Genomic DNA, 15509 nt, shown 5'->3' with positions numbered 1-15509 from the left:
ATTTCATTTCTCATTATTACCACAAAATAGACATTGTCCAAAACTGATTCAAAATGTACAGAAAATTCATTTAAAAATATGCAAGATTTTTAAACCATTTTGCCGATTAATCGGCACCGATAGTTGATTGCTAGAACAATCGGTTATCGGTGAAATTCCATGCCGACAGTTTTCCGGGTTGCGTACATTGCTGGTGTGGCTGAGAAGGTTCAGTTTTCATTATACATTGCGAGAGTGGCCTCTAGTGGCTGAAATCACTGACAGCATGGGCTGTTTGTTTAGACACATGATGCTGCACGCTGAACAGAGCAAAAAACTTCCGGATTTAAATGCAACTGACAGAAAATCCTGTTGCGCCACAGAGCACCATTCACATAGTTTTCCGTTAAATTACATTACATACCCCCAAATCGTTGTTAATGTACATAATGAATTGTATATTGAGCATTTTCATCGAAACGTTTGTCTTTCTGTGGCTCTAATAAAGTCTGTATGCTTCATTTATAGAGCTATAATATAGATCGCTCATTCTGTTTGCTCTGTTTTTCAAACAGTGAACTTCAAACTTATCTAGGCCTCATTGTTCATTCTTGAAGTAAACTTAGTTTTAGACCACTGCTCGAGTTGGATGAGATGTGTTCAGAGTGTGTGTGATACGAGTTCTCCTAGACTCAGTGCCGCGCTCTTATTTTGATTAGATAATCATTACGTCTTCAAGAATAGAAGCAGTTAAATTGTGAGAATATACATTGTGTTGGTATAATTGTAGGGCCCTATGTTTCCGATGCAGAAAACGTGAAATCCATTAATAAAAACGTAATTCACAGTTTAGCGGGTGTGACGCTTGCGATGATTTCAGCATCTGCTGTCTCACTAAATGAAAACGAAAATACATGACCAACATCTTTAGAACTGCTCTGAGAGTCATTTCATGAGCATTTGACCGTTTGATTTGAGCAAAAGCATCATATCACATGCACAGAACTGCAAAGGTATTCACTTAAATGAGTGTCACATGACCCTTCAGAAATCATTGTTTAGCTGAAAATCATTATTATTAGTAGTAGTATTAATCTTTCTATATTGTTATTAAATGAAACAGTTGTACTGCCTAATTATTTAGTTTTTATTATTATGTTTAACAGGATTTTTTTTTTTTTTTTATCTGTAATTGGCCTCTTAGTAATGCTGAAATAATTGGCTTGGTACTGGCCTTTTCTTAGCTGATGTGTAATCTGAAAAAAAAAACAACAACAAATGATTTGATGGACCATAAGAAAGCCGGAATAAATAATATGCACATAAACAAGAACTCACCTATGCATTTCCACTCTAGAACAAACCAGAATTTCTATTAAAACTGTAAAGCTAAGTTCACAATTAAAGAGAGAGATCTCAAACAAAGCAAAATAAAGAAATACAATGCAAACTTCTGATGCACTGGGTAGCTGAATGTATCCAAGCAGAGAAGAAACCTTCTTCAGTTCAGAAAGACTCATGCTCAGAGATGAATAACATTACAATGGAAAGACAATTGGAGAAAAAAAAAAAGGATATAATCAGAGAGTCAAGTGAGTTAAGCAGAGGGCTGGAAGTCTGTTTCTGACTTGAATTCATCCAAATGTATGAATAAGTCAGACACTGACTGCCTAGACAGTGTGTAGTGCCCCCTGTTGAGCAAAAACAACATTGACATGATGTCAGTAAACCCTTAAAGAAGAGTTGAAACAGAAACCCTTTGGTTCTGAATGAATTCATCATGAGATATCTAATAAAATCTACATTAACCTAAAAGGTTTAATAGAGACCTACTCTAGAGACTTAAATACATGAGCTTCAGTCCTTTAAAAAAAAACCTTGACTTATTCAACTTGAGGATTATGCTTAATACAAAAATAAAAATTAATAAAAAATTCACCCTCCATCACACAAAAATCCTAAACTCCTAAAATTCATACTCCAGTTCTTAGGACTTTCACATAGCTCACTTCAACAGACTGAATTCTATGGAGCAAAGTGTCAAGCTACAGCCCTCAAGTGCTGTTTACTTTTAAAAATCATTCCAACTTTGACCTACTGACCTTTCGAGGAACAGGCCTTACTTACTGATTGTGAGATTTGCTGGTTTCATTTAGGGGTTTTATTGACGTTTTAAAGCCAACAGTCAATATATATTGGCTGATCTTAGATGTCAATCTGTCAGCGTCACTTTAAAATGTTCAAATTAAAAGTTTTTCCAGAATAGTGGGAACTAAGTAAAAAAAAAAAAAAGTGCTATATTTATGTATTATTTTTTTTATTTTTTTACTCTACCTGTGTTCCCTGGGAATCGAACCCACAACCTTTTGCACTGCTAATGCAATGCTCTACCACTGAGCCACATAATATCTAACTTAATATCTTTATTTTATCAGTGTCCTTCATATACTGTACATTCCTCTCTCCCTTGCACTGTACTTCATGCCCCACTGCTTATTACCATCACACACTATAACCCAACACTAACATTCACTACTGACTTCTCATCAAGCCACACTCCATATTATCATTTGTGTGTATTAAGTGCATGAAGAGCACACTGCAGGCTGCTCTTCTGCTGTATTGACCCAGCATGAGACATTCATACAGAGAGAAAAAAAACAAAACAAATCTCATCCCGGTGAACACTGGGAGCCCGCTTCTTGTGTGCACATCCTCACACACATTCCTTCAACAGCAGGAGGTAAGTACGAGTGGCAACATATATACAAACTCATTTCATTTGTGTGTCTCATGAGTGCACAGAACCTATTTGTAATCCAATCACATCTCTAATATCATCATGCATTGCGTCCTATCATTATGATGTTGATGCTAGTTCAGATAGCCAAATATAAAAGTCTGTGTAAACATTATAGGAAGCGTGCAGATGCAGATCAGCCTGATTCAGAACTGAGTGTGTGGTTGTGGCATTATATCAGTGATGGGCTGTTCACATGGTAACAGATTGACAACAGGACACACTTGTCTCTTTCTTCGGTTGCTTTAAAAAGAGCTCCTAGAACCGTGTGCAGGGACTTGTTTTATCCATCTTCAAAGGTGATTTTTCGAAAGCTCACTCTCGTGAAAACTTTCAGTGAGTGACTGATAAACATCTCACCGGTGTTGACCTCCAGCAGTCTCTTCTTCTTCATCTGCCGCTCCTGCTTCTCTCGTTCCGCCTTCTCTTTGGCTATCCTCGCCTTCTTCTGCTTCTCCTCCGCCTCTCTTTTCCTCGCGTTCTCCTTCACTGCTTGCTAGAGAGAAAAAAGACAGAGATAGAGCAGACTTTTGAGGAAACAAGTCTGAAGCGAAAAGATGCTCAGCGTTCGGTGGTAACACTTCAGTGCTTTAATTAAACTCTGCAGACCCGGTACCGGGTCCGAAAATAGCATGTCACATGTTTGTGTCTCATTTGCATATCCTTCCTTATATGGCATTTGCCCAAAAATGGGTTCATTTGAAAGCTTAGAGTGTTTTCTTTACAAAGAATACCATTAATTGGGGTTTTATGATACATAAAGTAGTCAAATTAAGCTAAGAAATATATTTCCCCCCCCCATAAATTTCCATCTAACGATTGCGAATACGTTTTCGTAAGAATGTGTATTTAAAATATTTTTCACAAAACAGTCAAGTCATATATCACAAGAAAGCTCTCATTCTCAGGAATCTGATGATGTAGATCATTTTATTGTGTGACAATCACAGATCGAATGATCTTCAACAGAATCGCGATGTAAAATTTCTCACCTTATTATTTATACATTTTGCACCGCTTCAGTCAGCCGCAAACAGCCACGCATACCTATATACTCGATATAATCTTTTAGATTAGAATCTCTTCTTTCCAACAAGACCATTTTTACGTTTCTGCGTGCTTCCATTGCTGAGATATAAAGCGTTCTGTACAAGTGCGCAATAGAGGTCCAAAGCCCTGTGAGCGCTGACCAGACCTCTAACTCATATGATGCGCTCTAAAGCCTTTTTCCTGCTATACAGATCTGATCTCTTTGTGAAGCGCTATTAGTCCAAATAGCTGTCACTCAAAAGCCGTTTGAACCAGTCAGAGGTGCGAATAGCCGCAACAGGGGGGTCACTTACTGCCCCGTCCTGTTTCCGTCCGGTGACGTCACAGAACCGCTGACCGATGGGAGATTGAGTGTTTGGCTGCTTCTAAACAAAGACCACGCGAGGGGGAAACTACACGCGGAAGAATCTCCGGATTAACAATGAATAATATTCATAATACAAGTTATGGAGGACCACCGTCGCCGTGGAGAGGTCAGGACGCGCATCTGGTAAGCGTATACGCGTGATACTTGCTTTTATACATTTCATTCTTTATTTTGAAGCCTCGAAGCTCCGCTAGCCATAAGCTTATCTGTTTATTTTCATAATTTTCATATTTGACCGCATTTCAGTGAATATACAGTAAACAGTACAGTATACTGGGTGGATGAACATAAATTAGTTTGTTGACGCTCCGAAGTTCGCGTTGAAGCTTCGGGGACGCGGATTTATCGCTGGTTTTGAATAATAACAAACAGACACGCTATAAATATGAAATATCATACATGCTTGAGACAGGCAAAGTCTCTCAATCTTTACATGATGCAGAATAGACATAAATGAAATGATATTAAGCTGGAAATTGTGGATTCTATTTAAGACTGTGACAGACCAGATATTTTAATAATTCTATGCATGTCGCTATTGCCTAATATGATTTCAGAAAACATACACACAAAAAAGCACATTGTATTGAGATGGTTCATCATATGTGAAACAACATAAATAATACTATTTGTCACAAACAGCAGCTTTTTATGTAACTTCTGAGTGTTTTCTGTAAAATAATATACAGATATCACATTATTCCATACTGCAAGTGTGCAAAAGATGACTTCATACTTATTTAGACTAAAATTTTGTACAAAAATGGTATTATTCCTTCCTTCAGTTGGAATAGAATAACTTTTGCATAGATTAAGATAGAAAGAAATTTCTTTTTTCCTCTATTAGCTGACATGTGCTAGAAAAACATGAAATTGGTCTAAAGTTACTAGGCCCTTCATTGCCTGAGCTATACTATTTCAAACTTCAGTTTACACAAATAAAATAAAAAAGCGCCTTGTTTTTTCCCCTATTTATTATAACACAGACAGCATATATTGTCATTTTTATCAATTTCAACAGTGTTTTATGTAATTTCAAAGGGTTTCCTTTAAAATGATACCAAACTTTGTCATCTCACACTTTTGAATGTGAATAGGGAAGCATTCAAAATTAGGAAGGAAAATGAAAAACGGAAATCCCCAAAATAGCATTTGTGCTTAAGAGGTTAAGTTCTTTAGTGTTGTGTTACACATTTAAATATTTAAATGTTTATATTTAACAACCTGACAGAACTCTGACTTCAAAAAAAAAAGAAAAAAGTGAATAAGTGAATAAAAACTTTCAACATACACCACTGTCTACTGTTCAGTAAGTACTTTTTTTTTTTTTTTAGCACAGATTCATTCAGTTGATGAAAATCAAAATTGACACTAAAGATGTATATTGCTACACAATATTTACATAAAAAAAATGCTATTCTTTAGAACTTTCAATTGATAAAAAAAAATAGAATAAATAAAAATAAATACACAAATAATGCACATTTTTCACGGAAAAAAACATTTAGCAGCAAAACTGTTTTCAACATTAATAATAATAAGAAATGTTATTGAGCACCCAATCAGGATATCAGAATGATGTGACACAGGAGTCTGGAGTCATGGTTGCTGAAAATTGAGCTTTTACATCACAAATCTTTAATTTAAAAAAAAAAGAAAGGAAAAAGATAATGACTGTACCAGCATATAGTCCAGATTATTAAATGCTGTCTGAAAAAAAGTTTATATATACAGTATGTAAACTATGCTCAAAAAATATGCATTAGTAAACTGATCGTTTACAAAATTGTAAACTGATGAAGAAAGGCATTTTTCATATTTCTGAATTTTAGCTCAGGAGTCAGTTATAAACTCTGTCCATCAAATTTAATTTAAGTTGCAATCAAAACCAATAACTCTCCTGACCAACAAGACATTCTGGTGATGTGAATAAAACTGAGTGGCACCAAACTAAAGCCTAAGCAAACAGTCTATAAATACATATTTGAATGATTTTGAGAACCAAGTTGAATCTCTACAAATGTCCATTTGCAAAACTATTCAACCCCAAAAGTCTAAGTATTTGGCGGAACATCCTTTACCCTTTATAACCTCCAATAAATGCTTCTGGCATGTATTCAGAGGACCCAGACACCTCTCTATTGGACTCTTAGCCCACTGCTCATCTGAAAAGCTTCCAGCACACTGACATTTTGTGCTTTTTGTGCTGCCACCGCTTGTTTCAAATCCCATCAAAGATTTTCAATGGGATTTAAATCCGGAGGCTGAGATGGCCACTCAAGGACATTCCAGGACCCATCCCTGAACCAAGCACTGGTAGACTTGGATGCATGCTATGGATCATTGTCTTTCTGGAAAGTCCAATGATAACCAAGCTTCAATTTACACACTGAAGCCATCACACTCTTCGCCAAAATGGCTTGATACTTCAAAGAGTCCATGGTGCAAGTCACATGGACAAGACTGCCATTTCCTGCAGCGACAAAACTCCTGACTGACCCAACCCAAATGACTTGACGATTAAGCTACTTATGCACGCTTGGCTTTAACACTATTTTGTAACCTTACATATCAGCAAGTGAACCCCCCCCCCCAAAAAAAAATAAATAAAAATAAAATAATCTATATTAAATGTATGCACATAATCATTATGAAACCAACAGCTGATATGTTAACATATGTAAACACTTATAATCTAATGGATTATAAGTAATAAGTAACATAATATATTTGAGTATAATTAGTAACATATTTGATTGAACAACAGTACATAAAATCCAATGTTGCATATTCAATAACATCATACACGTTTTCAAATAAGGAACATTAGCATTAACATAAGCATGTTCTACAAACAGGTGACTTACACAACCCAGCTAAATGTTAGTCATTGACAGTTACAATTTATTTTCTCTCTTGGGTTCAAGATGTTCACAAAAATTGGCTTTATATGAAGTTTAATTAATGGAATTGTAGCACCATACAGTTCCTGATTAATTAACAAATCAACATTACCCTGGAGGAGTAAATAGGTTTAAAAGAGAAAATTTTGATTCTAAAAACAGAGCAATAGTGAAAATACAACCGAAGGAAAGAAGGAAGGAAGGAAGAAAGAAAGAAGGATAGGAAAGTGTTAAGTGGAGTAAATTGTTGCTTAAAGAGACCTCTAATTAACGAAGGCATTTTATTCCCAGGTTTTGACAATGTTCTGAACACTTTACACATCTCTGAGAAAATCTGGGGGCAAGAACAGATCAAAATTACCCCTCTTTGCTTGCTTTTCTTTCTTTTTCGGACCATTAGTGGCTGAAGAAGGTTGTTAGAAATCTATAACTCCTCTTTTGGTTTGATGAGGGCTACTTTTCTAGGTGTAAGAGCACTCGGGCAATCAGAGCAAGCTATCAGAAAGAAACATCATTAGAGCAGTCACCTTGTCCTAACACTTCATATGCCTCTTTCTTCGGCTCTCTTTCTCTCTGCAGCCTTAAAAGCCTTTTCCAGATAATGGATGTGTTTCTAAGTGCAGAAAAGAGCCAGTGGCACACCTTACACAAAGGTAAGGTGTAAGAGGCAAAAGACGAAAAGGTTTAATGAGAAAAGGCAGAAAGAAAAAGTGGAAGAGAAAGAGGGTGGAAAGAAAGTTCAATGCAAATGGAGATATAAAGAAGGCAGAGGAATAACCTGAATTCATAATTCAATAATTTGAATAAGGGTATGAGTACTCCAATCTGGGTTCTAAAGAAGTTCAATATATTTACAGAAGTAAAGCACATATCCTGGCCTTAAAATGTAGTTTTAGCACACACATTCAAATACTGCAGATAAATGCTAATCAGTATTTTGCTTTTATATATATTTAGAGAAAGAGAGAGAAAGTTTAGTCAGTTTAGTGTTTAAGCATTTTGTATTTATTCCAAAATAATAACTCAACTAAATAACAATTTATTGTATTTAAACAATTATATTGTAACACTTTAGAATAAGGTTCCATTAGTTAATGTTAGTTAATGTATTAATTAACATGAACAAACAATGAATAATACATTTATTACTGTATTTATTCATCTTCGTTAATGTTAATGAAAATACAGTTATTCATTGTTAGTTCCTGGTAATTCACAGTGCATTAACTAATGTTAACAAGCACAACTTTTTATTTAAATAATGCATTAGTAAATGTTGAAATTAACATGAACTAAGACTTATAAATGCTGTAGAAGGATTGTTCTTGCTTAGTTCATGTTATCGAAAGAATTTAACTAGCATTAACTAATGGAACCTTATTCTAAAGTGTTACCAATTATATATTTTAATTATGAACTGATGTTCAGTTGTTCTTTTAAATTCAAGATGGATTCATGAACACTTCTCATAGCCAATCATAACCAGTCATATCCAATCATATCAAGTCAAGTCTGCTTTATTGTCAATTCTTCCACATGTACAGTACATGCATACAGACCCCGGTGCATTCAGATAACACTTGACAGTGGAGCCTAAAAATCTAGATCAAATCTAAAATCTAAAATACAACTATACAATACACTATACAATAAGAATTTAAAGTTAAAGTTAAAATAAAGTTAAATAAAGCAGCGCGAGGCACATGGCAGATAGAGTGCAAACCAGTGAAGTTAACAAACAGTGCAGATAAAAAAAAAAAAAGATTGAAGTGCAAAAATAAATTTAAAAAAAATATCACGATGGAGGCACTGCCTCTTCTCACGTGACTCCCCCCATCTATTCTCACTGACCACCCACCAAACCCATCACACACTTGAGCATGTCTGTTAAAACTCCCACTGCAACTTTACCTGCTTGTGTTGCTTTGGGACAGTTTCACTTTAGAAAAATGACTGATATATACAGTTTTTTTGTGTTATACTTGAGTGAAAAAAATTCTCTCCAAAACTTCTCTTAGAGGGGATTGACCAAAAAAAGATGGCTGAAGTAATGGACGGCTGAAGTAGACTTCGCTGTCTATTTTCTGCACAGCTCACGGATCTCTAACAGATCCAGAGTTGCAGCAGTGGTCCCCTAAATGAGTAGAAAATATGGCTATTGACAACAGGTCGGGACAGAGTATAAGTCACATGATAACGAGGCTTATTCCCTATTGTGTGCGGCGGATTACAGCCACAGTCTGCGATCACAGTAAATCCTGAGGATAGCGAGATGGAAGGTGGGCTAAATCAGCTTTCCTCTCCACACTCGTGTGACTGTGCGAACACAGAGCGCTTTAAACACTTTCATTAGAATTAGGGGAGAATGAAAAGCAGCGGTGCGTGACCTCATGCTCAGTAGCACGGACATCAATATCAACACTAAAACAAGAAGGGGATTCATAATGACCCTGCCCTACCTTCAACCCCTTTAGACTTCTAATTCCCTCTTTGCTACTTGTTAGTTTTAACTGATGTTGGCTAAATGCAAATGCAACTGCAACATTTTGCTAGAAGGTACTCACTTTCTTCTACTACTCAAGTACTGAGTTTGATATAGAGTTAAAGCCTTCGCTGACAAATGAGGCAATTAAATAATTTGCATTCAAGCTGGTTTCTGCAACAAGTTGCCAAATTAGGCTTTCTACACAGGAAGTGTGTATGTTGGCGATCCCCTGAACTGGGTTGAGAAGCACTACACAGAGGCAGATCTTGCTTAATGTGCTCCGTTTGTAACTGGTAGCCTCATCTGAACTGCATGTGACAGCTTAGTCAATGCAACCTCTCACGCAGCGGCCACCGGGTAAAGCATCGATAGCAGTTTAGAGTAAGAAATTGTCAACAGGCGCAACGATTAAGTCGACAGCACCTCGGTGTACGACAGCGCCAGCGTGAGTCAGTGTTCAGGAGCAGATGGGCCTACCCTGAACGCTGAGTGAACCAGTTATTAGATGTTCAATAACATCTCTGTGGAAAATGTGCAGAAGGCTGAGGATGTTCCATTATGCCTATTCAGCAGCATAATAGAAAATAATAACATAAGAGCTGGTCTAATCCCTGGCTGAACACCATGATAGAAGACTTGCCGACAAGAACAGGCTCTTAGAGAAACGTCACAACAGAAGAAAAGTATGTTTCCATATTAAATGGCGTTATTATGTGCTTTTACACACTTCATTATCATAGCTATATAAAAGGTCAGCTTGCTAAAGTAAGAAAGCATTAAAAACATGGACATTTCGAAAAGAACTATGATTATTTTTATTCACATAAGCTTGAATTGTTACACACACAGGTCACAAAACCTGTTTTTAATGAATAGAGATGATAGTTTCAATTGTCTGAGGCCTTAAAGGATGCACTATATTGTGCTGATATTGATTCTTTTGGATACAGTACAGTGTGCCGCTAGAGATACAAGTAAATCTCACAATGCTGAATAAATACTAGGAAGGCGAAACTTTGGTTTGAATCAATAGTAATCACTGCTAACGCACGCACACCACTGATTAATTCAGTCGAATGTGAATCAAAGCCACTGCCCCAGTCACTCCCGGTAATGTTGATCTCACACAGTGTATAAAGCAGCCGCTGGCTGTGAGAGCTTCATAGATACAGGGGCACGGCCTGTGAGTGTGTCTGATGCCATGATGTGCCTCCACAGATACGGAGTTCCCTGCCACGGTGCTGAACAACGGTTATGATTAATGGCACTTTAAGGGACAGTTCATGCAAAAATCACGAAAAGTCGTCATTTAAATGCACTCATGTTGTTCTAAAACTGTGCGTCTTTCTTCAGTGGAAAACATATCAAGTGAAAAAGTATCATGAAAGTGGTCCATTCAATAAGCGCTATATTTCAAGTTTTCAGAAGGCCTTTGATGGATTTGAATTAAAAAATTCATTCATAATTTACTCACGGTCATGTGTTTTCAAACTCATAAGACTTTAGTTCATCTTCAAAATATGTGTAATGCGTCCTTTGTATGCATGTATATAATTGTTTAGATGCAAATGAAAGGCCAAATTAAATCTATTTATCATATAAACCAATGCAATCATAATTCTTTACAAGACTTATTATATTAAATAATTTGAATTTTTTTTACAACACTTTATGACTCTGGATCTTCTTCAGTTTTAGTTACCTAGAGAAAAAAAAAAAAAAAAAAAAAAAAAAGTAAGACCTTGTTAAAAATATCTCAACTTGGGTTTCGAAGATGAGCCAAAGTCTTACGGGTTTGGAATGACACGAGGGTGAGTAAAAATTACAGAATTATTTTTTTTTTTTGGTGAACTATCAATTTAAGGGTGGAATGGTAACTGCTCTAGCACTAGGGAGTTTATGCGAGAAATAGCATTGTAGATGAGTGAAGTAATGATTCTCCTCAGTGAGATTTATTTTAATGAATTTGATGATCCAGTCCACAAAATACAATAACTGGCCTCATTTGTTCACAACTCACATACGTTTCTTAAATTCCAATTCACGGATTTAATAATCTGCAATGGTCACGACCCACCAGCTCACTGGAGGGCAATATTATTATTGAATAATGACTACAATTTTTATTTGTATCTCACAATTATCTCAGCTATTATATGAACTACTTTTATGTTCTTAAGTTACCATTACATTACACTAAATTGTCATTTTATACTCCATGGAAGAAATTACAGTATCCATACAGGTTTGGAAGAGCATGAGGGTGAGTAAATGATGAGAACTGTCACTACTGAGTTGGACTTTTTTTTTTTTTTAAAGAGTTAACAGCAGGATGCTAACGCTACATTCTTATGAATGCACACACACACATTCACAAATCAAGGTGATGAGAGTTTTGGGAGAGAGAGAAAGCGAGTATGAGATGCTGGGGCCCCACACACTTTGCTGTTAGCCATAGTCAGCATCCATGTATGTGTGTGTAAATGACTAATGAGGGGTTAAGGGGAGAATCCCACACACAGCTGAGGTGAGGAAACTCCTCAGAATACACTATCCATCTCTCTGCCCCCCACACACCATTACAAGCATGTACTGATGAACTTTAACTGCTGGGCCATGCTCTCTCTGGACATACTGTACAACACCAGCCATCAACCTCTCTGTGACAAACCCATTTACAAGAATGAATCCCACACACAGAAAGCCAATTTGCAATGCAATGACAGTGAATCACATTGCTTCGGATGTTATAATATATGTTCTCAAAACTACAAGACAGACTCCCAGTGTTTGTCTGTGTGGTAACGGCATCAAACCATCTTTGGCCCAGAACCATTTTGATGGAAAACATAGGAACAAGGGAGCTTCCGAAAAAAAGCAAAGGTGCAAAATGTTTGCATTTAGTTTCTCAATCTGAGCAAACTTCTGCACTTGTATCCCTTTGAGTCTATTTAAATCAGCATTCACTGTGAGAGACGACGCCATGTGAGCTGAACAAAGTATGTCGGAGAGAGTCTAAAATGCTGTTACAAGTGATTGATGCCTGGCAAACTCTAAACTCAAAGCTGGGGCTCTCATAAGGCATTCCTTAATATAGATCACAACAGCTGCCTGCCTACCTCATATAACCCTGCTAATCTGATGAAGCCACTCTCTCTACAAATCTGCTTGGCTCCTGCCAAGCCCAATGTGTCTGATTAGACCCCGCCCACTCTCCCAGTCAATAGGGGATTAAACTCATCGCTTCTCATATGCATAAATGGCCTGTAACTGTGTTAAGGTGGAAAGCGAGGGGAAAGAGATAAACATAGGTTGCAGAAATTAGGACGGAACTCTGCGGTCTCCCTCGCCCTCAAATTGTCTGTTTTCTCATTACAGAGCTAGTCTCCATTTTCTAGTCATCGTTTGAACTTAATTACAGCAGTCGTGCCAAGACTGAGGCCCTTGTTATTTCCCCCCTCGTTTCGAATCAAATTCAGTTTGACAGGAGACAATTCACGGATATACGCTATGCTATGGAGGGTAACAGTGGCCGAAGCTAATTTCACTACTGTAATTGCTTTGGCATCGGACGAAACTGTGCCATTTTGTTTATGTTAAAGAGCAACTTTGAGGCAAATTGAGGGAGAAAAAAACTTCAAAGCAAAATGCCAGACTCATCAAAGTCAGTAATCAAGCTTTCTGGACAAATATCCGTCAGAAAAGTGAACTGGTTTAAGTGATTCCTTTGTAACCTGAAGAGACATGACTAACTACACAGAAACAACTCTGGAATTTTAAGGGGTTAAAGGCTGTTAGTGTCTTGTAAAAGATTTTGGGGTGATGGTGTGGTCAATTTCATTTATACAATGATGACAAAATGTGTCTAAAAAAAAACGTTATTTAATGAAAAAAGAAGAATAGCCTTATGAAAAAAAAAAAACCCTATAAATCTAATTAATTTTTTTTTTTCCTTCTGGGGTCTGAAATGGAAAAATTTGGGTCAATACTGCAAATTAAATACTATTTGCTGAATGTGTTTTTGTGCTGGCACTTTGGCTGGTTTAGGACTGTAGTGTATAAATAAAGATGACAATAAAACTGACTGTAAGTGGAAGCAAATCCCCGTTTTAATAAATGATTTATTGAATAATTCAAATCAAACGATACACTCAAATCAGCTGATTCAATATAAAACTAAACAAGTGAATGGACCGTTGAATCACTGGCTCACATGATTCGTTCAAAAACAGATTCATTCAAGGAATGAAACACCGCGTTGCTCTACACACTGTTGTATAAAATTATTAGCATGATATTCAGAAAAGTACATTGCTTGTGCAATGAATTACAAAAACATAAAAATTATTTCTTGAATTATAAGGGCATTCTAACTGCCTTCTATAGGGCTTCATTGTGCAGTGAATGCTTCTGGACTCGAGATGTTTTTGTTAGTTTTTTGTCAGTCTGTGACATACTCGTCAGCTCTCCTATCGTCTCTCAGTCCCTCACAGTCACATATAGAGCACAATAACATTTTGTCAGGGAAATGTCTTTAAAATTCTAATCAAGTAAAAATCATACCTTTTGTTGTCTTCTTTTCAAAGAACTTCAAAAGCTTTTACAGTACATAGTTCTGATTGGCCAATCACTATTATTTAGTTTGTGAATGATCATAAGTAGAGAATTTAAACATTTAATTTGAACTATATATATATAAAACATAATACACAACATTATTAATCCAAAGGAGATGCTGGTTTCACAGTGGGGATACTTTTTGCCATTTTTTTTTCAATCAGGGGGATGCTACAAGCCAATGGTTTTGCTTATAATTTTAAATGACAGATTTCATCTTTTTTTTCTCTCTCTCTCTCTTTGTTTGCAAAACTTTTCCTACTGTGTTGAGTTGACTGCAAAATGTTAAATGAAATTTTGAATTTTCACGAATAAAAAACAACAAATATGCTAAAATTTTTGTACAACAATTTTTTTTTTTCTTTTGTGTTGACATCAAAATGTAAACTAATTTGATTCTGGACAAGACAAATAACAAAGATATTTTTTGTGCAGACTAAATTTTTGTTACATCTGTCTCTTTCAGTAAATGTCTGTCTCTTTCACATTTCAGTTTAAATGTGAGATTCTGCAAACGAGACCTACATTTAGCCGGAACGGTCAGGTCAGGAAGAAAATATTAAGTGGACAGTAGGTGAACAAAGAGTAAATATATAGTGGGAGCGGGGGGTGCAGATGCCGAATATATCCTTATACAGACTACAGCCTGAAGCTCCCTTTTTATGTTGCACATTGAAAAACCAAAATCTGAAGAAAAAAAAAACTTTTTTATATAGCACTTTAAAAAATGTTGCTATTATAAATGTAGCCTAATTAATAGTAACAAGTTGCGTTTGGACAAGTGCATTTATATCCACAGACTGTTCCTCAAAAAACAATTTGTAAAGGATCAATATTTAGCACAACTCACCAGAACGAAGCAATGTTGGGGCATGTTGAGCTTGGCTTGTTCTTTCTGCAGCTTATTCATGTTGTTATTCTTTTATTGCGATAAACCCCCATACTGCGTTATTTTCTGCTTCTTCATTGTGGTAAGAAAAAATCGCCACAGCCCTAAGTCAAAGTGCTCTGCAATTTCTAAAATTAGTGTAAATCAATCTTATATTGTAATTGGACATACATGGGGTATAGACAAGTCTAATAGGGAGGTGCTCTACAGCTGCCAAATAGGTCTCTGTTAGCACAGTTTAACATCAAGCAAAGACAGGAAGCAGTCGATTCTCTTTTTTTAACAACGACTGCCAAAGTCTTTGATTGGGTGCTGGCTATTTGGTATTAACTTTTATTCAGCTAAAAAAATATATAAAAAAAATAAAAATGAAGATGATAAATGAAATGGCAAATTCCATTACAGGGTTAAAGAACTAA

The 15509-nt window shown here is 36.2% G+C and overlaps 1 protein-coding gene across 1 annotated transcript in view; it reads right to left on the bottom strand.

The window, feature by feature from the left end:
• LOC113110818 (protein diaphanous homolog 3-like) overlaps positions 1-15509 on the bottom strand; it is a 211720-nt gene that overhangs the window by 80202 nt on the left and 116009 nt on the right. The window contains exon 20 of the mRNA XM_026275020.1: positions 3140-3275. Coding sequence (XP_026130805.1) covers positions 3140-3275 — 136 coding nt within the window. The remainder of the gene's footprint in view (positions 1-3139; positions 3276-15509) is intronic.

The sequence above is a fragment of the Carassius auratus genome, chromosome 11 (genome assembly GCF_003368295.1).
Source record: "Carassius auratus strain Wakin chromosome 11, ASM336829v1, whole genome shotgun sequence".
NCBI classification, from domain to species: domain Eukaryota; kingdom Metazoa; phylum Chordata; class Actinopteri; order Cypriniformes; family Cyprinidae; genus Carassius; species Carassius auratus.
This window is presented reverse-complemented; position numbering and strand designations above follow the sequence as displayed.